Here is a 27,451-nt window from a genome sequence, read left to right on the forward strand (position 1 = left end):
ACAGGCCAGAACAGAACTGAACTGAAGTGTTCAGTCAGCCTGCTTATATAGAGCTCCACTAGAATGCAACAGTAACCATTTTCTGTAACTATCCAATCACTGAACGTCACTTTCGATCCCTTATTTGCATATGTGGACCTGAACTATCTACAGTATCCCCCTGCTGGCCCAGGGTGAGAACTTCAGTACATAACACCATGTAACTAGATATACAATACATCTTGCCATAGTGGGGACCCTATAGCCACCCACAAGACCACGGTGCCTATTCAGTCAATTGCCCAGGAGCTTGCAAATTCAAGATGCCTCCTTTCTCTCCCTTCGAGTGGTTCTTTTATCTTATTCATAGAGGATGCCTTCAAGTAGACCAGCAATCCTTCTCAGATCCTGGCTCACCCTTAATCAAAACATGCATTTCAGGTTCCATGTCTCTCTTTTTTGCCTTGTATCGTGTACTGACCCACCAGAGGGTTGTCCTCCGATTCCCCCTTCAAATAAAGTTACTGTCTTCTGTTAAGTAGGAGACGTGTCCTGTTACAGAGAGGAGGGGGGCAGGGGAAGTCCTGGTAAGATGTCCAGGCTGAAATGAAACCCTGGCAGAATGAATGCACGATAGTCTTGTAAGCCGCTAAAAGTATCCGTGCTAGTCACATAAAAGACAACGCTATAGATTGTTCATTAATTTGAATAAAAAAAATCCTTCCAGTAGCACCTTAAAGACCAACTAAGTTAGTTCTTGGTATGAGCTTTCGTGTGTATGCACACTTCTTCAGAAGTGTGCATGCACACGAAAGCTCATACCAAGAACTAACTTAGTTGGTCTTTAAGGTGCTACTGGAAGGATTTTTTTTATTATGGCAGACCAACACGGCTACCTATCTGTAACTGGAATCATTAATTTGATTTATTGCAAATGGTTATTTCTGGATCTTTCTTAATACGTTTTATTGGACTTGCTGGTTCTGTAACTGGATTTGCAATTGCTTTTAGTCAAATACAATAAATGATTGATTGATTGTCTTCTACAGGGACTTTCCTTCAAGTCGACAAGGTGCAACGAAGCCTTGTGTTCAAATCTCGGAGTGCACTGCCCTGCATGTTTAAAATGAACATTATTTATTGTACTCGGACCACGTTTGTATGAAGATAAATCATTAAAAAATATCTAAGCAGTCTGCACAAAACAGTCCTTTGGGAAGAAGGCCAGGATATAAAATTTAAAAATAAATACACAAAAATATAAATATAACATGTTCATATTAAAAATACCGACAAAAATCAAAAACATTGAAGATATAAACAAAACCAACGAGCTGGCGGCGAGTCCAGGCTCCGCTCAGAACCGAACTGCAGCAACCAGCGTGCACTGCGGGCTCCGGCTCGGCTCGGACTACAACCCCCAGTGTGCCTTTCGCGCTGGCGGTTGGAGGAGGAAAGCGAATAAGACGACGGCCGCCTCCGCCTCCGCCTCCCCCTTCCCCCACTTCCCATCGTGCCCTGCGCAGGCTGTAGCGAGTGAGAGGCCGCGCTAGGGTCGGTCTCCGCGGCCTGGGCTCGCGCCGTTGTTCCACTCCCCCACCCCCACCCCGCCGCGCTCCCCTGGTTTCCAAGGAGACGCCACCCCCCTTTCCCCTCCGCCGCGCTCTCGGTTCACCTCGTAGCTGCCGCCGCCGCCATGTCGGCCCAGGCCCAGATGCGGGCGCTGCTCGACCAGCTGATGGGCACGGCCCGGGACGGTGAGTAGGGACGGGCGAGGCGGGGGCCTGCAGGAAGGAAGCGATCGAGCGAGCGCCTCGGGCATGGCGCGGACAGAGCCCTTGGGGGGCCCTGCAATGGCGGGGCGCCGCCGTGGCTGAGGAGGCGACCCATCTCTCGCCGCCGCCGCCTCCGGTGTCCATCGGCGGGGCCTCGCCTCAGAGGCCCACCCACAGCAGGGCCTCGCTTCCCCTGCCGGCAAACTGAGGCTTTCCATCCCCCCCTGAAAGAGGCAGCGGCTCTTTCTCTTCTTAATAAATTCATAAGGCTTGAGGGGTTCCGTTTCTGGGAGGCCAGGGATGAGTGAGCGCTTAGCATATGCTCAGAGGCGCTCTTGGCCGACCGCCCCCCCATCGCCTCGCGCGTTTTATTTCACACGTCCTTGGCTTGAGCCTTTGCGTTGTACCCTGCTAGGAAAAGCCCCTCCCTGCTCATATTTGTAAGAGAGGGGCTTTGGGATTATCCTAGGATTATCTGATAAGGGGATAAGAAGGACGTTTTTGGCTGATGGGCATCTAAAATGAGGAGCAACTTTGAATTGCTTCTTTCAGTTAGCCAAGATAGGTAAGTGGAGCTTCCAAGTCCAGCAGAAGTCTACCTCTTAATGCCAGAAGTGGTTGTGTTTGTTTTAGGGTGGGGTGAGGGCTCCCTGCCTTTGTGGCCTCCTTGTAGGTTTGCCAAGGGGCAGTTTGGAAACTGGATGTTTGAAGGAGTAGATAGAGCATTGGTCTGAGCCAATGTTACTGCTGAGCCATATGGAGAGTTATAGCAAAAGACAGCTGGGTGCTAGCTGGTCGGAAGTCAAACCTGTCAGGCCAGTTTAAAGTTTGGCTGTGTGGCAACTTGGCCAGTGTAGTGATTGTTGGTCATGGCAATGTGGGTGGTGAGAGTCACCAAGCACAGCGCTTGGACGAAGGTGCCTAAGCAGGGTAGCCGAGTCCCCAGCACCTGCATTATCATGCCTTCAAGGTGTGCCAGTCCAAATGCCCACCAAAGCTGGTGGTGTAGTTCTTGACGTAACATCTAATCCCTGGAAACCTCTGCTCAGTAGCCTAAAACACTGCTACAGATGGTATAAGGGAAACAATCAGGTGTTTTAGAGTAACTTAGGATCTAGTGTGTACAGTACATTTCGAGGGCACTCTTGGAAAGCATTGGCAAGGAATACATATTACATTAAATCCCATAACTTGGACACTTAAAGCTGCCAGAAACATAAGGCTTTAAATGCCAGATTTGTTGGTTTTAGCTCTGTATCATGAGCTGAAAGCCTGACTTTTTCTGGTCTTATGTGGTGAGGCTTTTCTTTTGTAGACTCGCCTGTAGAGGTAATGCTTCGTGAATAAAAGCATGAAGGTAGGCCTGTTCTTTATGGAAACGGGACTTTAGTGCTAGCCCCAGGACATCCCCTTGAAAAGCTGTGCATTCCTGTCAAGGTTTGTATCTGCTTCCTTACTTGAATCGGCAACTATCTGGCACATTTGCAGAACTCTGCAGATAACTTTTTGCACTTTGTTTCGTAAATGAATAAGTGCTCGTTCTTTCTTTGTGTATTTGAGTTGCTTTTGAATTGCTTCCCATAATTTTATTTCATACAAACTGAACAATTGTGGCCCCTCTATTTTATTTATAAAGGTTCAGTGTATCTTTGCCTGCCTACATCAATCTGCAAGGGAGTTGCAGAAAAGCCTCATGTTCATCGAGCCGTGAGTCACAACCAATTTTTAAAGCTGTTATAACAAAAAAAGTGTTTGCTGCTTTTTTCACAAGTAACTTTAAAAGTGTAGCTTAGAAAAGAAAGGAAAAAAAGGGAAAAATACATTTTTAGTAGACACAACATTAATCCTGGATGCTTGCGAATCCTGATCTATAGTCATACACAGACTAGCTTTTAAAAAACAATTGTCACATACCATTACCACTTTGCCTTTACTTTTTATGTATCATTCCCCTGACTTCCTTACTGCAGGTGTGGGCAAGAAAACTTTTCCTTTAAAACTTTTCAACAGCGGGCATAAAAATTCTGCAGCTGAGGTCTTGAAGAAGGCAGATGGGTATAGTATATGTTGGAGCTCGCAGTGTGTATTAACTAACTTCCCTTTTTTCTTGTTGGTTTTGCTTGTTTTTAAGTGGCTCCCAAATGTAAAAATGTTTTCTGAGGGCGGGGAAGGGGAGGGGCAAAACAAATTATACTCTTCAGGTCAACACCAAAATACATCTGGTGGCCCTGTGGCACCTCATTGCTTGTTAACAGTACAAGGCAGCAGCATTAACTGAAAAGACAGTGAATTAATAAATGGCTGCTTATTAAAATTCCCAGGTGTTGATCTGTTTTGTTCATGGTGTTCAGAGAGCACAGGTTTTGATATCTCCAGACCCTTCTCCATGCAGAAGAAAATTCTTTGTGGTCTGGATCCTTGGCTGACTGTACTGTCATTTTACATAGATGTCTGGCTACGGGCATTCTTGTGGTCAGCACCATTCTTAGTAAGTGGTGCATGTGACATTAAATGCTATACTTGCTTCGATTCTCAGCTGTGAAAGAAAAACGAATATTCTGTGACTTAATGGCTTTGTAGTTCTTCAAGCAGTTCTGGGGTTCGTGAAGTATTTTTATCTGCATAACGAGGCGAAATAGAAACTTACCACAGTTTACCTTGCTTAGCATTTTAAATGTTTTTTTCATATTTATAATCAAACATGAATTTCAGGAGATGAAACGAGGCAAAGGGTGAAGTTCACAGATGAACGAGTCTGCAAGAGCCACCTTCTGGATTGTTGCCCTCATGATATTTTAGCAGGAACAGTAAGTACCCTTCCTGATGGTGTTACAGAATATATGGTTTAACAGTTAAATTCTGCGTGGAATCATTCTGTGTAGCTATGTGTACAAACTCAAAAAACCCAAGTGGTGTCAAGCTGGCAACCTCCCGTTTCTCTAATAATCAGGAACATAGTACTTTGGAGTACAGTGGAATTCTGTGTGATGTTACTTAAACATTATGAAAAACTCTACATGCACACTTAAGTGTTCTGGTTATGAAATTGAGGTAGCTAAGTTGATCCCTTAATCTTATCTGTAATGGGCAGCAGTCAAGTAGTTACCTGGGCAGCAGAATTCAAATATATCCAGTCAGCTGATGTGAAAGGGGACATCATAAGGAAAAGCAGTAAGATGTTCTTAGCAATGTGTGTCCCTTTTATTTGTGACAATTTCATATAAAATGTGGATCAGCAAATAACTCAACCTTCTTTTATTTAACAAAAAATACACAGAACATTAATACATATAGCAGAATATAATTCAGCCTTGTATTTGAAATGGCAGAATTTTTGAATTGGCATGTTTCAGAAGCGCATAATTGGCCCACAGTGGAGTACACCAAATGAATTTTTAATGGTTAAAAAGAATACAAAACCCTTTAAAATATGTATATTATTTTAAAGCTGTATCTAGTGTCATTCCTACTCAGAGTAGACCCGTTGAAATGAATGAACATGACTTTCATTAATTGTGATGTATACTTTTAAGTAAAACTTAGTTGGATACAACCCATATATATTAATGTCATCTGACTCAAAATGAACATGTATAAGGTAGTTACTTTTTCACTTTTCCAAACTTGGCTCATGCATTCCTATAAGCCTAATCATATTTTCACATGAATGTAAAGATCTCAGGTTGTTTTGTCTTCTTTTCCCCCTTCTCAACAGCGCATGGACCTTGGAGAGTGTACAAAAATTCATGATTTGGCACTAAGAGCAGATTATGAAATTGCAAGTAAAGAGAGGGACCTGTTCTTTGAGTTGGACGTAAGTGCTTTGTGTTTTTTTCCAGTAATGAAATGCTGGTATCAGATTGGGCAACAGTAAGTCTGATATTCCCACTAATCTTGTGACATTTTCCTTTGTAAGCTTCCTGCAAAGGTTTGCAGAAGTTTTCTATACCGTTCACAAAACAGTGATTTCTGAACTATGTAGAGTTACAACTAGTGGTTGTCAGACAGAGACTTAGAACATTGCACTCTAGATTTTAATGAGCAGTTTGTTACTAGACACAAAGTGTCTAGGGTTTCTCTTCAGAGCAAAGTTGTCATGCTGGGCACTGGCTTCAAATAATCCCAATGCAACAAGCCCATAAAACAATTGCTGGTTAATTTGCAGACTGCGTAGTGTTTATTTTTATAGGAATATAGATATTCCTATATTGTTGATTCAATTATTGTTGATAATGTGATGTGCTGCTGCCCTGCCCGAAACAGGTGCAGACACTGAGGCCTGCACTCTGAGATCAGAGTGGAGCCCACTGGTCTCGTAATCAATACCACTGAGCTAAATCTAGTTTGTAGCTCTTTAAAGCAGTGTTTCCCAACTTTGGGTCTCCAGCTGTTTTTGGACTACTACTCCCATCATCACTAGCTAGCAAGACCAGCGTGATGGGAATTGTGGTCCGAAAACGGCTGGAAACCAAAGGTTGGGAAACACTGCTTTAAAGCAGCCTTTGCCAACCAGGTGCCCTCCAGATGATCTGGACTACAGCTCCCACCAGTCCTATCCAGTACATGCTTAACTGAGCAGAGTTGCCCTATCCTCTTTCTTCTGAGGAATCCAGCTCAATATATCCTCTGCTGTACCTAAGAATTCTATTATAAGAGCAGCGTAAATAGTATTTCAGTTATTTTAAACTTCTACCTAAAAATGTCTTTGTTGCCATTTTGCCATTCTTGGTGTTTGTTATATAAAACTAAACAAACTAGCATCTCTGCTAGGGTTTAATAATTTGATGTACCACAACAGCATTAGGATATTGCTTTGTGCTCTGAAGAAATGGGTTTTCTAAACACACCTTTGCTTTATCCTGAAGAAACATCTCTTGTTCCCACCTCACCATCAGTTGCTTTCATCTGCCCTTTACTGTCACTATCAGTTTTGATCTGAAATACCAACAAGAGGATTGTGTTCATCTTGGGGCATCTCTTCCAACAGGGAAAGCATATTGAAGTAATGTTCTGTGCATACACCCTTCTTATATATGTGTCAGCTTTGTTTGTTTGTACATCTGTAGGCAATGGACCACTTGGAATCCTTCATTGCTGAGTGTGACAGAAGAACTGAACTGGCAAAGAAACGACTTGCAGAAACACAGGAAGAGATCAGTGCTGAAGTGGCTGCAAAGGTACTTCAGTCGGGCAAAATCATGTGTGGCAGCCTCCTTTCTCAAAGGCTGTATCAGCAGTTGCCATCCTATCTTGTTACATGGGGCTTCCAGTCTCCTCTGATTTACTGGACCAATTCTATTCATACTTGCCCAGCTTCAGCAGTGCTGCATCCCCAGATGTTCCCAGACAGTTCAGTTGGCATCTATGTGAGAAGCTGGTCCTACCGTAAAGGTTAAATACATGAGCTCTTTAAGTTGGGTGCTCCTTAGGTCAAGCTGCCTTGAAGCTCAATGTCAAGGTGTGATATAAAACGTAATACAATTTCCCCAGCCTTATAAATAAGCCCACAACACTTACCAGCATGTAATAAATAAATATTACTAGCCTGATGGGGGCTGGAAAAGGAGGATCAGAGACCTGCAGGAGCATCTGCATTTCTTTGCTGCAGAGGAGGAAGTGGAGGCTGCTGTCCTTTAGCAGCTGCCTTGGTTTCTTTGCTGGGCTTTGTTCTGTCCCTCCCCCACCAGCCCTTCACTGTAAGATCCCAGGGTGGGTTACATCAATTTAAAACACAGTATTATAAACATTTTAAAACATTGGCATCACAAGGATGGAGTGGGTCTTGAAAATTCAAAGGTCAGAGTAAAAAAGGCTGGTGCTGCAATGATATTGCAATCACAAATTCACTATCAGCCCCTGGGATAGAGTTAGCTTACCTTAAAAGATTACTTGGATGAGGCATTTGCCTTCCAAGCACTTTATAAATTAATAAACAATTAAACAAGCGGTTCATTTTTGTTTCAGTATGTGTTCTGCTTTTCTGCAAAAAGGCGCTCAAGGTAGCTTGAAATGCATTGCAAAGCCAAAGGAAACAGGCTTCAAGTCAGTATACTGCATTAGAAGGGAATACCCCATTTTCCCTTGAGTCTTTCACACAAGAACTTTTCCCTTAGACCAGTGATGGCCAAACCTGGCCCTCCAACTGTTTTGGGACTACAACTCCCATCATCCCTAGCTAACAGGACCAGTAGTCAGGGATGATGGGAATTGTATTCCCCAAACAGCTGGAGGGGCCATTAAATTCCTTGTGTGCCCAGACCAAAGTCAGATGCCAAAGATGCAATCTATTCCCTTGATCACTAAACACCATCTCTCCTCTCCAGGCAGAAAAGGTGCATGAACTAAATGAAGACATTGGCAAACTTCTGGCTAAAGCCGAGCAGCTGGGGGCTGAAGGGAATGTGGATGAATCTCAGAAGATACTGATGGAAGTCGAGAAAGTCCGAGCAAAAAAGAAAGAAGCAGAGGTTTGCTTCCCTCTCTCCATATTGATAATGTTCTGTACAAAAGTTACAATTTGTTTATTTAGTCTGCTTTAGCTGCAAAAATGCATCATACTAAAGCAAAATATGGAGTTGTCTCAAAGCAAAACTAGGTGAGGAAATACTGATGACTAATTACTGTCTTCCTTGCTTGAAATGACAGCTTCTGAGTATTTCCAAACATTTCCCCATGACTTCGTATGGAAATCCTTCTATGTAAAGGTGTGTTAGCATCCTAACACAATATGTGCAGGATTAACTGATAGTGGCTACTATTTCTAGTATATTGGGGTAAGTAAACAAGTAAAGGTAATGGACCCCTGACAGTTAAGTCTAGTTGCGAACGACTGGGGTTGCGGCGCTCATCTCGCTTTACTGGCTGAGGGAGCAGACGTTTGTCTACAGACAGTTTTTCCGGGTCATGTGGCCAGCATGACTAAGCCGCTTCTGGTGAAACCAGAGCAGCACACAGAAACGCCATTTACCTTTCCGCTGAAGCCGTACCTATTCATCTGCTTTCACTTTGACGTGCTTTCGAACTGCTAGGTTGAAAGGAGCTGGGACTGAGCAACGGGGGCTCACCCCTTCATGGGGATTCGAACCTCCGACCTTCCGATCGGCAAGCCCTAGGCTCAGTGGTTTAGACAATGCACCACCTGCGTCCCTAGGGTAGGAGTACAGTGTTAATAAGCTGGGAGAAATTGTTTAGGGTGGAGAGATGAAAGCATAAGAGATAAACACTATGGAAGTATTGATACTCAGCTGTCTTATCTTCCATAGGAGGAATACCGCAATTCTATGCCTGCATCCAGTTTCCAGCAACAGAAGCTGCGTGTCTGTGAGGTCTGTTCTGCATACCTTGGTCTCCATGATAACGATCGCCGACTTGCTGATCACTTTGGAGGCAAATTGCACTTGGGCTTCATTCAGATTCGTGAGAAGCTGGACCAGTTGCGGGTGAGAACTCTGGTGTGGGGCAGCTGCTTTGGATGCAGAAGGCCACGGTTCAATCTCTGCTGTACAGATGCCCTGAGGGGGGATTGTAGCCCTGCTTCATGGCTCCTGTGAAGTGTGGTTACATGAGCAGTATGCTCTTGGAGCATTGTCCGTCTCATGCTCAAGCCATTGGAGAACCATCCTGGTAGAGGATGAATTAACTTGTGTTTTTTTGTCAGACTTGTGTTGTAGCACGCAGCCGCGTTTAACAAGGTTTGCTATCTTTATAATAGAAAACTGTGGCAGAGAAACAGGAGAAGAGGAATCAGGACCGGTTGAGACGGAGAGAAGAAAGAGAGCGAGAGGAGAGAACGGGTCAACGGTGAGTGAACTCTAGGAAGTATTTTCAGTGGGAGGTTGTGGCGCTGTGGCTTAAGGGTGTTTGTGCTGCTGTGTGAAGTTCTCAAAGAAATGGTGTGGCAAAGAGCAGGCATTAGTCACACTTGAATTGTGGGCAGTGCATGGCACGTCAGGGCCATATATTCTGGTTGCTTCCCCTCAAGTCAGGAGAAAATGTCAGGTGTGGGCTTTGGAAGGGGGCAGAGAGGGAGAAATGGGCATGTTGCTGCTTGGGGGAAAACTAGCAGGCCCTGCAGGCAAGCAGCAAATGACACAACTGTCCGAACAGCTAGGGTTTTTGCCCTGAAAAAGGTGATTAAACCTGCCTTGCTTTATCAAATAGCCACCCTATGTAATTGTTTCATAGCCGTTTTTCTGATTCAGCTCTAACATATTTATTATCCATGGCCTTTAAGTCCTAATGTTTAGAATTCTTTTCCTAAGTGTTATTTTGCTCTAAAAGAATATGTGTCCATTTGAAAGACTCCCACAACTCTGTCAATCATTAACTTACCTGAAACAAATGTTGCTTTTTGCTAGGTCTGGATCCAGAAACAGAGATCGCAGAAGGTGAGTGTTTTAAGTTGGTATTGATGGTTCTTCATTCTGAGTAAGGTGACTGGCATTCCTTTGCAGTTCTTTCTCTTTCTGCCATTCTGTTTGAGCATTGGACCAGAGGAGGAAGAACCCTGGTGCCTTTCCCAGTTTGTAGCAATTACTTGCTTGACCAATCCCTACTGTGGTTTCAAGGAAGTGTATTTAGGGTGGGTAAACCACAATTATTTGAAAGGTTTAAAATATTGGATTGCTCCATTTGATAGAGACTTGCCTTAGCAAAGCCCTTGCAGCATTTTCAGTACATACTTAAAGGCCTTTTCATGCATCCATTCTTCCTGTATGGATGTTAGGTTGCCAGTCTCAAGAGGGTGGTCTCTTGTTGAGGCAAAGCCATTTAGACTCTGAGAGAAAGCCAACCCCTACAATGGTAGGAAACCATTGTAGCTGCTGAGACCCTGGGAGAACATGCTCTTTGTGGCTGAGAGTAAAAGTGGAAAAATGACTGATACATCTTTGCTGAGAATTGCCTTGAATATACTGTAGCTGTTCAGGAGCACAAAACACCACCTTCTTCTCCACATTGTCACATCTGAAATGGAAGCTTTGCATCTTCCTCAACCAGGAAGTGCCCAGGCTCTTGGGGAAGAAGTGTATAATCTGGGTAGAGGTGATGTAAAGGCTTCCTTTTCAGCATGGTGCTGTGGAGGAACTGGAAACTGAGGGAGTACTAAATGTGCAGAAGAGGAAGAAACTGTTCCTGTTCTGCAGTAATGAAATATAAAAGAGCTCAACCTAATCCAAGTAGTAGCTCGCTTGAACTAAATGCACAAAGGATTAATCCACATGTATTAAGTCATCAAGAGATGTTATAGGACAGTGAGTGAAATGAAAGTACTGAATGTTATTGTGTTAGGAAGCATACAAGGTCCTAAAATTACTGGAATTAATGCTTAATCAGCGAGTCATTCTTATATAGAAGCATTTTAGCTGTTTATTAATCTTAAATGTGATTGGCAAATCAGACATTGCTAAATGTTCTGGACAGCATAAGGGGTTGAGGAAGCCTGTTCAAAATATTTTTATGCAAATCTGAAGCTATTGGTGTTCTGCGAGGTATGTCTTTTTCATTTATGCATTAAGACAAACATGTTTTTATGTAGGATGCTGCAGTCCTACAATACTGGTAAGACTTAACAGTATTAGCCCAGGTTCAATTTCTTCCCTGCTGGTCATTAAACTCATTGGGTGGCATTGAGCAAGTCACTTTCTCAGCCATAACCTAACAGGGTTCTTGTGAGTATAAAATGGAGGAAGAACCCTGAATGTAATAAAAACTTGAAATTGAATTTCTTTGCAAATGCAGCAGTGGGGAAATCCAGCAGCTGTTCATGTCAAATTCTCTGTATCTCTGGGTTTTATACTGCTTGTTCCTGGTTCTTGCAGGTCTCGCTCTCGAGAGCGGAGGCGAAGACGTTCGAGGTCCATTTCCCGTGAGAAGCGAAAGTCCCGCTCCAAGTCCCGGGAACGAGAGAGGCACAGGCGCCATCGCAGCCGTTCTGGCAGCCATAGCCGAGGCCACCGGCGGGGATCCAGAGACAGGAGTTCAAAACACAAGTAGGCTTGGTTTTTACAACCTCTTGGGGAAAGACTTTTTGACTTGTAGTTTAGCCATGAGAAACGAGTTCAGCTGACTATTGGAGAAACAGTGAGAAAATAGGGATTGGTTCAAACTCCTTCCCAAGGCTGCCATGGGGTGGGGTTGAAGAGAGCTGGTTCACGTGATACAATTAAGCAGGGAATGAAGTTGAAGGCATGTGCTGCTTTCTCCCATTGTCATCCTAGAAGGTAGGATGTATAGATGTTGTCCATGAGCTCCAAAAGCCATTTGGGACTCACTGGATTTCTCGTGGACTAGACCTGTAAGGGTGACTTTGCACATCACCAGAGAAGGCTTCCCTACTTCTTTGCAACACTTGCATCTGCTCAAAAGCATGCTCGTTCCTCTGTAAGTAGCAGAGAGAATTCTCTCAGACCCAGAATGTTTGTTTGGAATGGTAAGATCTACTGTATTTGAGACAGGCACATACATTTCTACTTGAGAGAGGCCCACATCACTAGCGCTGCTCTCTCAGGTGCTGTGTAGGTTTTGGTGGCCCGGCACACTGTGCTTTAATTGCTTTGAGGGTAAACAATAACCCAGGATTACTATTAGGGAGGTAGGCTTGATGTGAACAGGGGCAGTAACATGCTGGATGGCCAGAAGTTCTCCCAGATTGGCTATAAATGCTTCAGAATTGCTCCACCACATGGTTAACTGGATTCTACTTCTTTAAAAATACTGTAGTTCTGATCCTGGGAGAAGCTTAACAGGAAGCACTTCAGTTCAGATCTACTGCATGCAAGCATGTTAACCAAGTGGCCTCCTGATGTACAGCTGTACCTAGTAACTTCCAGCTACTGGTAATCCATAGCAGTATTGCAGGTAGCCTGGGGAAACCTAGTCTCTGTTCACCATTTTCACTGGGTTGATGTCAACAATAGATGAGCAAGTGAGAAATGAAGAGCATTTACAGTTCTCTTCTCTATGAAGGGAAATGAGTATTGGAAAGTAGGTTTGCTAGAAATGGGGTATGTGGAAATTATTGACTCATGGTTGAGATACTAAATTCATTTTTTAAATCTGTCTTGAACATGAACAATAAAGAAAAGAAGTTTGGACAATTAGGAAATGAGGAAGACCCTGTAATTACTATTGCTAAAGAGCAGGTAAGGGAATGCTTCAGAAACCCAAATGTACAATAGCCCATCTCAAAGTGTTCCCTTGGCGGGGAGGAACTGTATCAGTCATGTTTTCTGGAACAGTTAAAAATTAAAAATGAGAAGGCACAAGAAGTCTCAAAAGAAAATGAAGTGTTTTATTTCTTCCAAAATAGAAATCATACTTTGATATGTTGCCATCCCTAAAAAAGTCAGCATTCCAACAGTAGATACTGAAGCTTCAAGAAGATGCAAAATGATATATAAGAGACTGTGTTGGGTAAAGAGTTGAATAATTTGCGGATGTTTGGGCTATTCCCATCTTCTGCTTTTGCATTGTTTATCATTTAGATGCCAACAGTTCAACTACTCTTAAGTTGTTTTGAGTTGCTGTGGCAAACATGTGACTAATAAATTTAATAAATAATAAGCCTTATAGTGTTTTGATGTAGCATAGAATAATAAAAGCATTGTAGGAGAACTGATATTGACACCCCCCAAATTCTGTTGACCAAGTCCACTCTAGAGAAACTCCCTGTAAAATAAAGCTGTTTGTGTTTGAGTTGCTGATTGTCTTTCTCAGCTTGGTAGAAGCTTAGAGCCTAATTTGTTGCTATCCTTAGTTGGTTTTTGGTATAAAGACTGAATGCTTGTGCTTCTTATCTGACAAAGTTGGCATCCACATTGCAGCTTTGAATTTTTATAAGCCGCTGTGTGTATGCACCCCCCCCCCCTTTAGCTGATCACTTTTGTCAAGCTTAGCGTTTGTGTAGTTATGGTAGTCCCTATCCCAGGGTAACAATTTTAATTTATTTCATACATTTATGTCCTGCAATTCTTCCAGTGAGACAGGGGGTGCTTTTAAGGTGCACAGTGACCCTATGAGGTGCAGTAAATTAGGCATGACAAATAGAGAGTGAGAGTGTATGCACATATTCATATGGTGGGTGGGACTCCCCCTGTAGGATGGGGTGCCAAGATCACCTTCACAGGTCACTGTCAGAGACAGTATGTCTCTGAACGCCAGTTACTTGGAAATACAAGTGAGGAAAGGTGGCTGTTGTGCTCAGGTCTTGCTAGTGGGCTTCCCATAAGCATCTGATTGGCCATTGTGAGAACAACATGCTGGAGTAGATGGGCCACCGGCCTCATTCAGCCTCAGGGTTCTTAACTTCATTTCTAAGCCCACCGCTGTACAAGAGTGGCTCTCTGTTACGATTCCTGTTTTCACAAATGGTGACTGTAGCAATCTGGGCTGGCATCAGGGGCCAGTATCACTGGGCACTTGCTGAGTCTCACACCATAAAGAGAGGTGCTAATTAAAGGGCTGGCAATATGTCACCTCCCCTTTTTCACATCAAATCTGATAGCGATGGGCATTGTGTCAGGTTTGTTGGTTGGTTGGATCAATCAATCTCTATCTCACTGTTCCTCCCAGAGAACCCCAAGACAGCAAAGCAGAAAAAACCATAAATTTAAAATAAAACACCCTCACAGCTGAACAAGTCATACTTGTAAAGCACTTGTGTAAACTGGGATTTGGTAGGAGGGAGGGGGAAACAGGAAACAGGCCAAATGACTTAACCCTGCATTGTGCTGGCTTCAGGGTGTACGGCACAGTTGAAGGAAGGAAATATCTAGGTATAGGATGAACTTTGGGATAAAACAGGAGTAGATATGTGTGAGAGATGTATAAAAAACAAGTTGTGAAAAGAAATTGGTTACTAGCCAAGAGGGAAGCAGGGGAACTCCCTAAAGCACAAAGAAGAGATTTGTGACAGTGTAGAAGCATAGGAAAGAGCTTTGTTTAGTATTGATGTCATTGTTGAATTTCTAGGTTTGATTGAACAGAAAAATAACTGAACAAAATTCATTTTATTGCAAACTTGTATTGTTTACTTTTCTGGTTCTGGGCAGATGGGCTCAGCAGTCATTGCACTGAGTTTTTTCCTCTATGTTGCTAAGCCTGGAATTTGATTGACTAATCTCATCCTAGAGTGAGCCATTGTGGTCCATTCCCTAGATCCGGGGCATGGAACCTTTTTGGCTTATCAGAATATAACCTTGTGGGCCAAATTTAAGAGGCAGGTGAGGTTGCACACCTGTCAGTCACCTGACATCACAGGTTGCCCAGTGCTTTGAAGTCTCAAAGCCGGGAGCTCAAAGCACCATGTGCATCCCAGTCATCTGGTACATTTAGAGTTCCCTGCAGGGAGCTTCATAGCACACCTGATCCAGCAGGCTTCAGCTCTATTGCACATTCTCCACAGTCCATTTGAAAATAATCAGGGATCCTGGCAGACCACTTAAGAAACATCATTTTTTCTTTTAGAAATCAAAGCATATGCATAATTTGTCTTTTTCTAACCATAGTCCTGTGTCTTTCAAATGGGGTGGGCATGCTGCTTCTGTGAGTGATGTTGATTGGAGAGCTTGTCAGCTTTTTCCTCAGGTCAGCATTTGTCCTGTGTTTGGACTTAAGAGTAGACGGGCCATTCAGGACCCTTCTTCAATGGATTGGTATTTTTTTTTTGGGGGGGGGGGAGATGAGTTGATTGCACCAGCACCATATTATGAAAATATTGGCCCTTGGCCTGTTTGACAGTCTAGTCTTGATCAAAATAGCATTGCTTTTCATTTTTTGTTTCCAGCAAAAAGGGCTGTGCACAGATATCTATAGCTCAGTTGGTAGAGAATGAGACTGGTTAATCTCAGGTTTGTGGATTTGAACCCCACATTGGGCAAAAGATCCCTGTAGCTGCAGGGGGTTGGACTTGGAGACCCTTGTGGTCCCGTCCCACTCTACAGTTCTGCAATATTGTTAACTGTTCTATAGTCTTTCCATGGGCAACCTGATTGCAGCTTGTAGATTTCAGCTTATGAACCTCTGCATCTAGTACTTGACTTTGACTCTGGATTTAGGTAGTACCTCACCCTGTGCTTAATGTCTACCAACCCTGGAGGGTGGCTCTTCCCGCCCATCTGGGCTGTCTTTCTGCCCATGGTCCAGAAAGGAGAATTGGTAGGCTAAGTCCACAGTTCCCTTTTCTGGTCTGAAATGTTTTCACAGACACGCACACACTTTCCATTCTAGAGCCCTACAGTATGCTCTGGTTTGCTCTCCAGATCCTCTAGAGATCGGTCTTCAAGGGAGAAATCACGGGAAAGAGACAAGAAAGAGAAGAGCTCTTCTGAACGGCGACACGAAAGCACGAATGGCAAATCTCACCCTAAGAGATCTGAAGAGAGGGAAGCCGGCGAGATCTGAACTCCGGCCGCGATCTGTATTGTACTGTATATATAGTCTTGAGAAATGTTCTACACAGCCCAAATTTTTCTCATTTATATTAACTGAATACAGCACATTTTTTGTAGTTCTGAATTTCTATTGTTTCTGCAGGTAGCAAAGCCGGTAGTGTGACAGTTTCCTATACTGTTGACTTGAGACTTTTGTCTTTTAATTGAAAGAAACAAACTCAGTCGCTGGTCTTCAGTGCAGTTTAGCGACTTAAGCAGAATGCAGCAGAAGCAGGCAGAAGATGTGGGGGTGGCGGGGTCATAACGTGCTGTAAAAACTCATGCTCCACCTGCCTATGTTAAAACATCACTTGCCTTTCTATTGCAGACTTGAGTTCATAACATACTAAAGAACCTCAGCAGCGCTGGTACTCCCCCCCCCCCTTTTCTAAATATGGCAGGTTCATGTAATGTTTCTGATATCCAAGACTTTGCTAAATATGAACAAGCCAGATTGGTCAAGAGTAACCTACACCACAGCCTAGCTTAATAAAGTTGTTTTGGGACAGCTGTACAACATGGCACAATATCTCTTCTTCTTTTTTGTTGTAGTAGTTGTATTTAGAGCTTGGTGAAAGTAGCACAGCATTTAAAATTTAAATGGATGTTAATTGGATTATTTTGTCAAGTTATGCAACTCATCAGTGTGAATTTTGCACTTCGGGACTTCATTTTTCTGTGTCTGCTTCCTAATTTCCAGGTTGCCAGTATTGATCCCACTGAATATAAATAATGTTGTTCCCTGATGGAGAGGTCCTGGTGTAAGTGGGATGGGATTCCTCACACTGCAGCCTCAAACCGGAAGGCACGTTAGAGCAATTCCATTAAGAGCAGTGTTCACAATAACACAGAATGACTCTACCAATTTGGCAGATGAGGACCTGGCATGGGGAGCTCTGTCGTGGGACAAACAAACAACTCCCACATCTAGATTGATTTTGCAGTTACAGAGGGGTGGGGTGGGGGAGCAAGATGCACTATTCTTGTTGGCAGCAGTTAAGCAGATTGCAATGCTGTCAAGACTGCATTTGCGGTGACAACCTGAAACACAACTGGTAGGGGTGTGTCAAAGAGGTAGAGGGGCATAATCATAGTCATGTACTTCAGGTTCTTTTAATAACTGCTGATGGCAGCAGAAAACAGTCACGGTGCTGCTGCAGAGAGTGGCGTCCAGGGTACTAGGAGTTTTTGACTTTTTATTTGTATAATTATCTAGTAGCTTACTGACCAATTCCTGTGTGCCTCTTCTTCCCTCCAACTTCTTTTTTTCCCTTTTTTGTGCTGCAGAATTGTGTTCATCAATGCATGTTTAATCAAGTTTCTTTTCCGTTTTATTCTCACTGCTGAATTCTACCTTCCCCCCCCCCCCGCCCCAAGAGGAGTGGTTGAGTGTGTGTTCTCTCAGCCTTTTGTGTCTCTGTGAGTGACTACCAGGAGAACTAATGAGCCAGCAGAAGGAGCACTTGTGTTTCCTTTGGGGGAATCGGATTCAGACCTACAGTTGCCCATTGGGACAGGTAATATCTGGGCATGCTCAGACCTAGAATGTGTTGCCCTCGGGAAAGTCAGAGGACGCAGTGAGAAGCCAGCAAGGCATATCGTATTGAGTGTATAAAATATTAGGAATTCATCCCTCTGTGGGGTTTTTATGTTTAGTATGAGCAGTTTGATCCTTAACAGCACCTTTCTTTGCCTTTGAGGGATATTGGTCTAAGTAACAAAGATGTAAGTAAAACGCTCTTCTCTTGCCAGTCTTATTCACATTAAAAGCTTATCTTTGTGGCTCGGAGTGAACCGTCTGTTTTGGTCTAACCCTTAATACTTGAAATTTCCATGAGCAACTCAGCCCTGTCTCTACTGTCAAGCAACCGAAGAGACTGGAGTAAGTTTAATTATAGATGCTGCAAAAATGGGAAAGAAGGACCTAGGAATGAGAAAACCTTTCTGTGGACTAATGCAATAGATACCCTGGGCACGTGAAGAAAAACTTGGCATTTATATGGCACTCTTCAGAGCACTTTCGTCATCTTTACAGCAAATGTTCAGGGCAGGGCTATACCACAAATGGGAGCTACAGTAGAATGTTGCAGTGTCCCACATGAGTGCGGATCTGCAGTTCTAGTTGTCCAGGATACTATAAATTCAAGCTGCCCAATTCATTTCTTCCTCCTTAATCCCTTTCTGTATTTCTTTTCCAAGGAACATGTGACATTCAGTTGCTCCCGGAGGTCACTGAAAATGCTCCGTTTCTTTTGAGCTATTTTGTTAGGAAGGTGCTGTTCCTTCATTTGGGACTTCCAAAACGTTTTTCATTTATGGATACGTGGGAGTTCAACCAAGGAGAATCCACCGTCGTCCAAGGGAGTTAGTTCCACGGTCACAGACAGCTTTTGCTGTCAGCAAGTTCTTCCTAATGCTTCATTGGAATCTCCCTTCTTGCCATTGGATCAATTTGTTTGGGCCCTCCCCGCTGGAGCAGCGGAAAACAAGCCTGCTCCATCCTCCATGTGACGGCCCTTCAGATCTTTGAAGGTGGCCAACCGCTCAGTCTTCTCCATGCTGAACATACCCAAGTCCCTCAACCATTCCCAAATTACCCCAAAGGCTCTGCATGTTGGGGTGGGAGTAAGACAGGAGTGTGGAAGCGCAGGCTCAGGGGCTAAATGTGGCCCCAACTCTTTCCAGCTCACATGCCTGGTGATTCTGTGCTGGGCCCTTGAGTGCTTTTTGCCTGCCTGGAATGCATCCTTGAACTGTGAGCAGGCCTCCTGCTTGGCTGGATAGGGAAGGTAATTGTTATTCCCTAAAAACAGCCAGTTGCAGCAGCCACACAGGAGCAGACAGCATGCTGAGATTTCCAAGCCATCAAGACTAATCACTTGGCAACCAAAGTAACTTGAAACACAGCGTCTTGTTCCCCATCTTCAAGGGTCCAAAGAACTGGAGAGCAGACTAATGTCCTGTCGCTAGGAGGGGAAAGTAGCAGTGGAGCAGAGCAGATTATTAACATTTCATGCAAGCTGTCCTGTCTACATGTGGGCCCTAGCTTTCAATCTTTTGCATTGCTTAGGCATATAGTTTTCTCTCCTGCGGTGGGAAAACCTAAGTGCCCTCAAATTGCTTTAAAAAACTACTGTTTTAGAGATGTGTACATTGCAGTCCTGTGGTCTTTATATGGGAAGAAGCCCCCATTGCAGACAGAGGGACTGACTTCAAAGAGCAAACGTGCCTAAGATTGGGTGGCTATTTACCTTCTGCCCACAAAAGCGTATGGTTTGCTCTGGAGAATTGGGCCAGGTTCATTGCCCCTCAGAATCTATGCTAAAGTTCACCACTAACCACAAGGCAGCAGTTTCTGCTGAGAAAGTAGCCCCCTCTTACCTACCTCTGGGCTTTTAGATCTTCACATGGCTAGCAACTTTCCTTGTGCGAATGTCATAGGATGCCAGATCCCCAACAAAGGAGGCCCTTAGAAACACGTTTTCATGAGGCAAGGAATGTCTGATTGAATACAAACTCAGTAAGATTTGTGTCATTCTGGTCCTTGCACCAGACGGAAGCTCAAACAAAATCACCTAAGTCTGTTAAACTCCTGCTTGGGAAAACAGCAGCCCTTATTCAAGTTTTTCTGTTGAAATTGACCATGTTATCCAACGCAAAAGCTAGCAAAGCCTCTGGAATCTAGGTGCTTTTCTGCTGCGATGTGCCCTTTATTGCTCTGAAGTGTTTAGACAAAGGAAGCAACATTTCTGCCTTCCTCACTCTCCCCGTGACAATTAATGTAAATAGGAATGAGTTACAAGACTCACAGGTAGGGCCATGGACATAATTTTCTCCGGCACAACCAGGGTACCCACAAACCCTCCTTTAGAGAGGACAGTCTTCTGTTTGAAGGACTGTAGTAAAACAAAGAGAACCGTAAGAAAGGTCCTTGAAGGTGCCAATCAACATTTAAGCACGTGAAGGAAAGGCTAAGCAGGGACACAGGGTCACAGTCCTCCCCACTGTGCTGAGAGCTTTTCTGTTTAAAGTATAGGATTTATTTCTCCATTGTGCACATATTAATTAGCATATGCAAATTGCATGTGAATCTGTGTCCTTTGTTTTGGTTCAGGAGCCTTTTGTGGGGATGCTTGCTTTTATTTCATAAAGCTGATATACAACTTGACTGTAAAAAAACAAAAAAAGCCTCAATGCAGCTTTTACAGAAAGAATAAAATAATGAAATGATCAGCTTAAAATAAAGGTAAAAAGACCTCTTAAAAACATTAAATAATTACAATCGACAAGAAGCTAAAAACCAGACTGAAACACATTCTGCATGTCTGGATAGCCTTACCTAAACAATGTTTTTAGCAGGTGTGGAAAAGAGTACGGCAAAGATGCCTGCCTGATGTCAACAGGCAGAGAGTCTCAAAGTTTAGGTGCTGCCATGTTAAAAAGATTGATTTCTTACCAATGCAGAACAGGTATGTGTGTAACCTGTACCAGTTGGGTATATTGAAGTGGTAAATGGGGCATATATTGGGTGAGGCAATCTGCTAGGTGATGCATCATCACCTAGTTCCTGCGGTGTTGAGGTGCAAAAGACCATCTTTACCTAAATCATATTTTCCTGCATTCTTCTCTTACAAGGCTGACTATTCACAATCAGGCGGCCACTCACACATCACCTTAAAAACAGGAGGAAAATGGCTAGCTTCATTAATGTAGAGATGCAAACAGAGAAAGGGATTACAAGTTGATGGCAGGCCCAAACACAGACTTCTAATTTCCATGCACAAAGAACAGAACTAGGTTTGTAGAAATAGTTTGGTTTTTTTAATGTGAGACCCGTAATTCCATGACTTTTCTGCCACGGATGTAAATCTCTCCAATCAAGTAGCACAGTGGTGCACATGGCAGAGAGCAAGGTGTGGCCTGTGCAAAGGGGGTGCCTGCTCCTTGCCCCCTCCCAAGGAAAGCCAAAGTGGTTGAAGTGCAATAATCCCGCCCTCCTCCAAACACACCATCCACAGGATCCACGTGGATCGCTTCAGAAAGGCAGTCCAAGGGCAGAGGTAGTAGGCCCTGTGCTGGGGTGTAGACCAAGCCAGATCCTCAGTGTTCGTACAGGATTTTCTGATCGCAACAATCCCAGTCTATCAGCTCGTTGCTGCGAAACCAAAGGCTGATCTCTCTCTGGGCTGTCTCCAGGGAGTCGCTGGCGTGGACAACGTTCCTGTTTACAGGGGAAACCTCACAATGAGGGCATATCGTAGGTTAAGGTGCTATCTATCCTACAGCTACAAAAACAACCCACCCAATTTTATATCCCTTTAACTGTTACAACCTACTTCCCCCAAATAAGTTATAAATGGATGAGGGGTACCAAGAACTCTTTCCTGAATTGCTACAGAATTCCCGAGGAGGAACAGCTGGGTCTGCCTACAGTGTGGCTGCCCTAAGGCAGCATCTTGAGCTATCCTTACCTGGGGCTGAGTCAAGAAGCCACTACAATGCAGTAAAATGATGGAACGAGTTTCCCTGCAGAACCTCCAGAGGCAAAAGGAACTTTCCAGGGGGCAATCTAGTATCTAATGCCTGTTTTAGGCATGAAGGAGGACTTTTAGAACGCTCACTCAAACAAAAACAAGGAAAGAACGAGCACATTGGGGAACGAAGGTTCAGCACAGTCTACTCTTGCTCTGCTAGATTTCTGTTAGCAAGGACATTTTAAAAAACGCAAGGGAAAATTAAAACTTGATTCCCACAACAACCCCCCCCCCCCCCCAAATCTGTAGTTCCAGCTAGCATAGGCCATTCGGCCATTTTATTCCACTGTAAATGTAGACTAATAAATACAGATCACAAACTAAGGGACGAGGATTTTTAAGCACACACATGGAAAAGTGAAATGTAATTTACAGTAGAATGGAAAAATGAGAAAGCAAAGAAAGATCACGCAACACAAAGTGTCGGAACTCATACTGACATTTCAACATCTTGATTGGTTCATATAAACACCCTTCCCCTATTATTCATACATGGCAGTGTTGAACACTGGTTTCGTTTGACCCAGAAAGCTCATTTTCCATACTGGCCCCCTCAGATAACTACTTAATGGCAGGAGGAACTATTCTGCAGCATACTTAAATGAATGATTCACCAGACCAGGAAACGGGACTTAACCAAAAGAGTCGGCGTTTTGTATTCTTCATGTGTAACCAGGCCAGAGACTCGTGTCAAAGTTTGAACCTAGAAGCCCCAGCAAGTCAAGACCGGCCTGGTCAGAGCTCAGTGCCAGAGCACCTGCCTCACAGGTAGAACATCCCAGATCCCATGTCCAGCAAGAGCTGAGAGTGACTTCCTGCCCGAAAAACGTGGACAGCCACTGCCAGTCCGTGCAAACAATATGGAGCTAGATGGACTCATGGTCTAACTCTGTGCAGAACAACTTCCTGTATTTCCTGCTATTTTGGTCCCACTCATACCTGCTGACGTGGACGCTGAAGTCTCCCCGGACGGTGCCTGCCTTGGCTTCCACGGGATTTGTCTCCCCCACCATAGCCCTGGAGGTTTTGACAACGTTGTAGCCTTCCCAGACCTGAAACAGGACACCATAGAAAAAAGGGCAAAGACCAGTGGTTCTGACATTCCTGCTAACAGCTAAACAAGGCAATATGTCTCTATCAGTGCCTTTCATGAAGTACAGAGGTGCTCCCCCAACTAACATCACAGAGCGCCTGATACAGATAGGTTGTTTAGAAGGCTGGGGCAGAGGGGCTTTAATGCGTTGCAGCTGGCTATGGGCCTGGTTTGGGCCACAGGGCCCAACCTGGCAATTTGCAGTGGGCGGCGGGATCTGCTGTTGAAGTACACGGGAGTTTCCCTTCACCCTTATGCCTAATACCTACGCAAAACGGTTCTTCCCATATCCAAGATACAAGAGCAGTACCCAGATTTGCATTTGCATCCCACTATGATAGTGGTGGACCTACATTTCTGGGGTCCTGGAGACTGAATTGTCACGGGGGTCTCTGTGCAACAAGGTCTGGATAACCCGTAATCTTCTTTGATGGGGCTGTTCCACAACAGATCACGACGTGAAAAGTAATTAACTATTACATCTCAGATTTTGATTGAAATTGCTGTACAGTGTCACTGGTGCGATATAAAACATTGCAAGCAACATGGACTAAAGTCTCCTCTGGGACCCCTCTGGGATTAGGGCCTGAGAGTTTAAGCTTCATTAGTTTCACAGTAGATCTGCCCCTGCACAATGGCTAAATGTTCTCATTCCTCTATCAGAGGCAGTGTGCCCACGAAGGCCATTTGCTGTGCATCACCAGAGGGGAAACTGCTATTGCACCCAGAGGTCCCATTAGTCTGCTTCCCATTGGGGCTTCTGGTTGGTCAACGTGAAGAGGATGCTGGACTAGATGGGCCTCTGGGTATTGGTGAGAGGGGACGGAGGACGGGGAAGAGAGACTGTCTTACCATGGCAACCACAGGCCCCGAAGTCATGTACTTGATCAGCTCATGATAGAACGGCTTTCGGCGCAGTTCGTGGTAGTGTTCTGCCAGGATGCCTTCATTGGCCTGCCAAAACAAAGGGGCATCTGACATTCAAATGGGCAGAGCCTACTGCTTATGAGACCCCGAGGCACGTGTGAGCATGGGTAGATTGTCTTTGGGTCCAAGGGATGGGGGCTTTTGTGGGTTCGTGAACCCCTTGCCCCAGAGGAGCACCTTGAGGAAGGGCTACCTGTCCGTGTCTTCTACCTTGTTGAAGGTGGCTGATGACAACATTAACATTTAGATCCCCGGGAGGGATTGAAACTCCCCACCCCACCCCGGAGCAAGGCTGTGGGTCATGGATAACTCTCTTCTTATTCGCTGATCCCTACAGAAACAGGAAGGAGTGCTCCAACCTACCCCAATGTTCCGAGTGCTTGGCAAGCCTTCATTGCCCCCCCCCATTTCAGCACCCAGTGAGCGTACCTGGAGCAACTTGAGACCCACAAGCTTGAATCCGCGTTTTTCAAAGCGTCTGATCACATCCCCCACCAGCCTCCTCTGCACCCCATCTGGCTTCACGGCGATCAGTGTGCGTTCCTGCAGCCCAGGGACACCTATTGGGCAAAGAAAGGTGGTTAGACCGTTCAGTGTTGCAGGAGCCAGCCAGCCAGGCCTCCTTTCAGGGTACTCTTTCATCCTCCCTATTCCCCCCCCCCCCCCGGTTTTCTGTAGATTGTTTCCCTGGGCTTCAATTCAAACCTTTTGGAGCCCTAAGTTTAAGATGACAGGGCACCAGATCTCGAGGTGATTCATCATAATGCCCTAATTTTGAGATGGCACTAAATTTCACTACAATTTCCACCTGTTTAGGGCTATGGCTGAATTTGCCATCGGCTGAGGCTAATATACATTAGAACACTGTTCTATTTCTGAATGAGTTCTGCAACACTTTCCCCTCCATTTAGGCCAAAGTAGTAAAAAACATAATATGGTAGAAATTGTGATAAACACACAGAAAGCAGCCAATTTTGCTCTGGAGGCAGCAAAATGTGTCGCGGTTACTCTGACCCTCAGATAGTAGACTGCAAGCTGTAAAACTAATGTTGCTGTTTTACAATGTTTGTTTTTTAAAAGCATTTGCTGGGTTATTTTGTAGGCACGATGGCTGGCAAATCAAACTGAAGATCCCTAAAAGTGAAGGGAGTAAGGAAGCATTATTGGAGGGGCAATGGAAAGCTCACCCCTCTTTTCCACTCCCTCTCCTGCAAAATTTCGGGAATACAGCAAAAAGGCTTTGATGCCCAGTGGTGCATATCCACCTAGCCCCTTTCCCAGAGGGCTTTGCTTCCTGCAGGAGGAGAGCGACAGCCCTGCAAAGCAAGCCGGCTGATTAGTCACTGGGGACCTACCTAAAAGCAGGTGGATGGGACTGCAGCCTCAAGGCACAGAAGCAGCAGACGCCAGCAGGGAGGGAAATGGGCAACTTTTAAGCTAATACAGTAATACTTAGCAGTCATATCATGCAGTTAAATGCTCCAAGCACCTTCTATACATTAAATATAGGACATTACATTTAAAGCGAAATCTGCCCTCTGTGCCAGGAATCCCAGCAGCTGCAGCTGACGCAGTGGGGTCGACTGGTCCACAAAAGCTTTATGTCACAATGAATCTGCTAATTAGTCTCTTGAGGACGCCACTGCCAGGAATCTCTTCTGGGGCATTTGCTATAATAAGCTGAAGTGTCTCCTTCTCAGGAAATCACATACACTGACTGTGCAATCCTTACAACTGTCCAGTACGGTAGGCCAGAAGAGTCCATTCAGCTCTAACCAAGCTTCTTTAACATGTAGCAATCTGGGGGAAGAAAGGGAGTCCCCCCCCCAAAAGGAGAGTGTGATGTAATTCAAGGGCTCTGTTTTCCAGAGAGAAGAAAAAGTAGCAGCTATCCTCTTCCAATACGTAGGTCAGTTATGCTGTTCTCTGGGGATGAGAGATCCAAAAGCCAAAGCAGGGTGCAACCTTTATTGGGAACACCTGAATCATCGCCAAGTAGCGAGCCAGCATTCTTTAGCACACGTCTTGAAAGCAAGAGCAGGGTGAGACAAACAGCTAGATATGAAGGTTGAACCCCCTAGTCGGCAATTTATGTACTGATCTTTAAATACAGAAGTGTGGGCCTGGCAATGTTCACCTCTGGCCAGCCCTGCTTGCCAGTGTGTCAAGGAGAGGGTTTAGGAATCATCACTGCCCACAGCTAGATTTTCTTCCCACCTGGTGTGTGGATACTAGTTTGCATGGTAAAACCATCTCAGCCTGAAAGAGAGATGAGCGCTGCACCCCATTGAGTGGAATTAACCGTCCAGGGGTCCTTTACCTTTTTTACTAGATTGCATGCTAAAAAAGGGAACACCAGCAGCATCTGACCACCACCCTGGGAGTCATTGACAACACAGGGGCATGGGAAAGTGGGGCATGGAAAATAGGGCTGGAACTCCCAGCTCTTCACCGTTTCAAGTCAGAGGGAACTTCACCTTAAGCTACAGCTCTTCCTAAGGCACCTATAGATGCACCCCAGAGGATGCCAAGCTGTGCCAACAGGAGAATTCAGGAAGATTCCTGAATTGTAATAATAATAATAATAATTTATTATTTGTACCCCACCCATCTGGCTGGGTTTCCCCAGCCACTCTGGGCGGCTTCCATAGAAACCAAAAAACACTAAAATATCATACATTAAAAACTTCCCTGAACAGGGCTGCCTTAAGATGTCTTCTGAATGTCAGGTAGTTGTTTATCATTTTAGAGTTGGACTAGATGATCCTCGTCGTCCCTTCCAACAATGACTCTAGGATGCACTTGAAACAACCCCCCCCCTCTAGTTTGCACAGCCCAAGGAAATGCCAAGCCAGATTTCATAACAGCCCCCCATGCCAAGCTAGCTTGGGTGGGTAAGCAAAGAAAGCGTGCCAAGGGGTACAAGTCTTATGATTCCTTCCAGGAATACCCAACTCCTCCAAGTTGTGTGCAACCAGGGAATGCCCTGCTGTGTCTCTCCAGGGGTAACGCCTGATGGATAGGACCCTGCAGGACTCCGGATCGGCCGGGTGGGTGAAAGGGCCTGGCCCGGCTTTCTCTAACTCGGATTTGCTCGCCGGAGCCACCACGCGGCGAGGGCGCAAGTTGCGCGCCCATCCCGGGGCAGAGAGGCGCTTCGGGGAACGAGTTCTGCAGCTCCTCGCCGGAAGGAGAAGAACGGAGGCGATATCCTACCCCGAGGGCGCTTCGCCCCGCAACTCACCCGCGCTGTACAGCCGCCCCCCGGGGAGGCGATCGCAAGGCAGAGCCCCCCACGCCCCGAGGCTGCCCGCGCCCCGCTGCCCCGACGGCAGCAACAGGCGGCAGCTCCGGCCCACGCAGCGCTGCAGGAAGCCCATGGCGGCTCGCCCGGCAGAAGGGGCCCGGCCCGGCTGGGTTTATAGACGAGGGCTTGGGGGTGGGAGAGAGCCGGGCTGCGGGGCCGCTGCTCCCCCACCCCACCCGCCGGTCCGCCCCCAGGCCAGGCCGAGCGAGGTGGCCCCGGGGGGGGGGCGTGGGAACGAGGAGGATCACGTTACAGGGGGGCGGCCCCCTTAAAGAGACCCGCAGCCCCCCCCCAGCCCCACCCCGGGGGCGGGCGGCGCGCTTCTCTCGGCCGCTTCGTCTGCTAACAGGGTTTGCAGCAACTTTCGGCTCCGGAAGCTGGGGGCGCCCGTTGCTGATGGGCCAGAC

At 45.3% G+C, this 27,451-nt stretch overlaps 2 protein-coding genes across 9 annotated transcripts; one reads left to right on the forward strand and one right to left on the reverse strand.

The window, feature by feature from the left end:
* Positions 1–1,498: 1,498 nt before the first annotated feature.
* LUC7L (LUC7 like) lies at positions 1,499–17,965 on the forward strand. 8 transcript variants are annotated; one of them, XR_014001983.1, is made up of 11 exons: positions 1,499–1,736; positions 4,467–4,561; positions 5,470–5,568; positions 6,821–6,931; positions 8,078–8,221; positions 9,017–9,193; positions 9,466–9,554; positions 10,112–10,141; positions 11,573–11,752; positions 12,842–12,895; positions 15,981–16,109. XR_014001983.1 is itself a non-coding variant. In XM_081169918.1 (11 exons), exons 1-10 carry the CDS (start codon positions 1,676–1,678, stop codon positions 12,859–12,861), a joined length of 1,005 nt encoding a protein of 334 aa, XP_081026044.1. In that variant the 5' UTR covers positions 1,499–1,675; the 3' UTR covers positions 12,862–12,895; positions 15,981–16,211. The 8 variants fall into 8 exon arrangements, 6 of the variants coding, with proteins under 6 accessions (XP_081026044.1, XP_081026043.1, XP_081026040.1 ...); XR_014001984.1 differs by having other exon boundaries at positions 16,013–16,109; XM_081169918.1 differs by having other exon boundaries at positions 11,573–11,743; positions 12,834–12,895; positions 15,981–16,211.
* A 3,016-nt stretch (positions 17,966–20,981) lies between these two features.
* On the reverse strand, positions 20,982–27,137 carry LOC308573212 (nucleoside diphosphate kinase A-like). The gene is made up of 5 exons (XM_081169939.1): positions 26,982–27,137; positions 24,167–24,297; positions 23,663–23,764; positions 22,657–22,769; positions 20,982–21,404 (listed from the first exon to the last, which is right to left on the reverse strand). Exons 1-5 carry the CDS (start codon positions 27,115–27,117, stop codon positions 21,284–21,286), a joined length of 603 nt encoding a protein of 200 aa, XP_081026065.1. The 5' UTR covers positions 27,118–27,137; the 3' UTR covers positions 20,982–21,283.
* Between the last annotated feature and the right edge of the window lie 314 nt (positions 27,138–27,451).

This window comes from Podarcis bocagei (genome assembly GCF_964188305.1).
Source record: "Podarcis bocagei genome assembly, chromosome: 14".
Classification (NCBI taxonomy): Eukaryota; Metazoa; Chordata; class Lepidosauria; order Squamata; family Lacertidae; genus Podarcis; species Podarcis bocagei.

Bases quoted from the DNA above. Each gene is read 5' to 3' on its own strand.
- LUC7L (XM_081169914.1), top strand. From the start codon at position 1,676: ATGTCGGCCCAGGCCCAGATGCGGGCGCTGCTCGACCAGCTGATGGGC. The intron at 1,737-4,466 runs GTGAGTAGGGAC...CATGAATTTCAG, and splicing joins GATGGGCACGGCCCGGGACG to GAGATGAAACGAGGCAAAGG. The intron at 11,744-16,012 runs GTAGGCTTGGTT...TTTGCTCTCCAG, and splicing joins GACAGGAGTTCAAAACACAA to ATCCTCTAGAGATCGGTCTT.
- LOC308573212 (XM_081169939.1), bottom strand. From the start codon at position 27,117: ATGGGCTTCCTGCAGCGCTGCGTGGGCCGGAGCTGCCGCCTGTTGCTG. The intron at 23,765-24,166 runs GTACGCTCACTG...TTGTTTTGGCAG, and splicing joins TGGGTCTCAAGTTGCTCCAG to GCCAATGAAGGCATCCTGGC. The intron at 21,405-22,656 runs GTATGAGTGGGA...CCCTGTAAACAG, and splicing joins TTCAGCGTCCACGTCAGCAG to GAACGTTGTCCACGCCAGCG.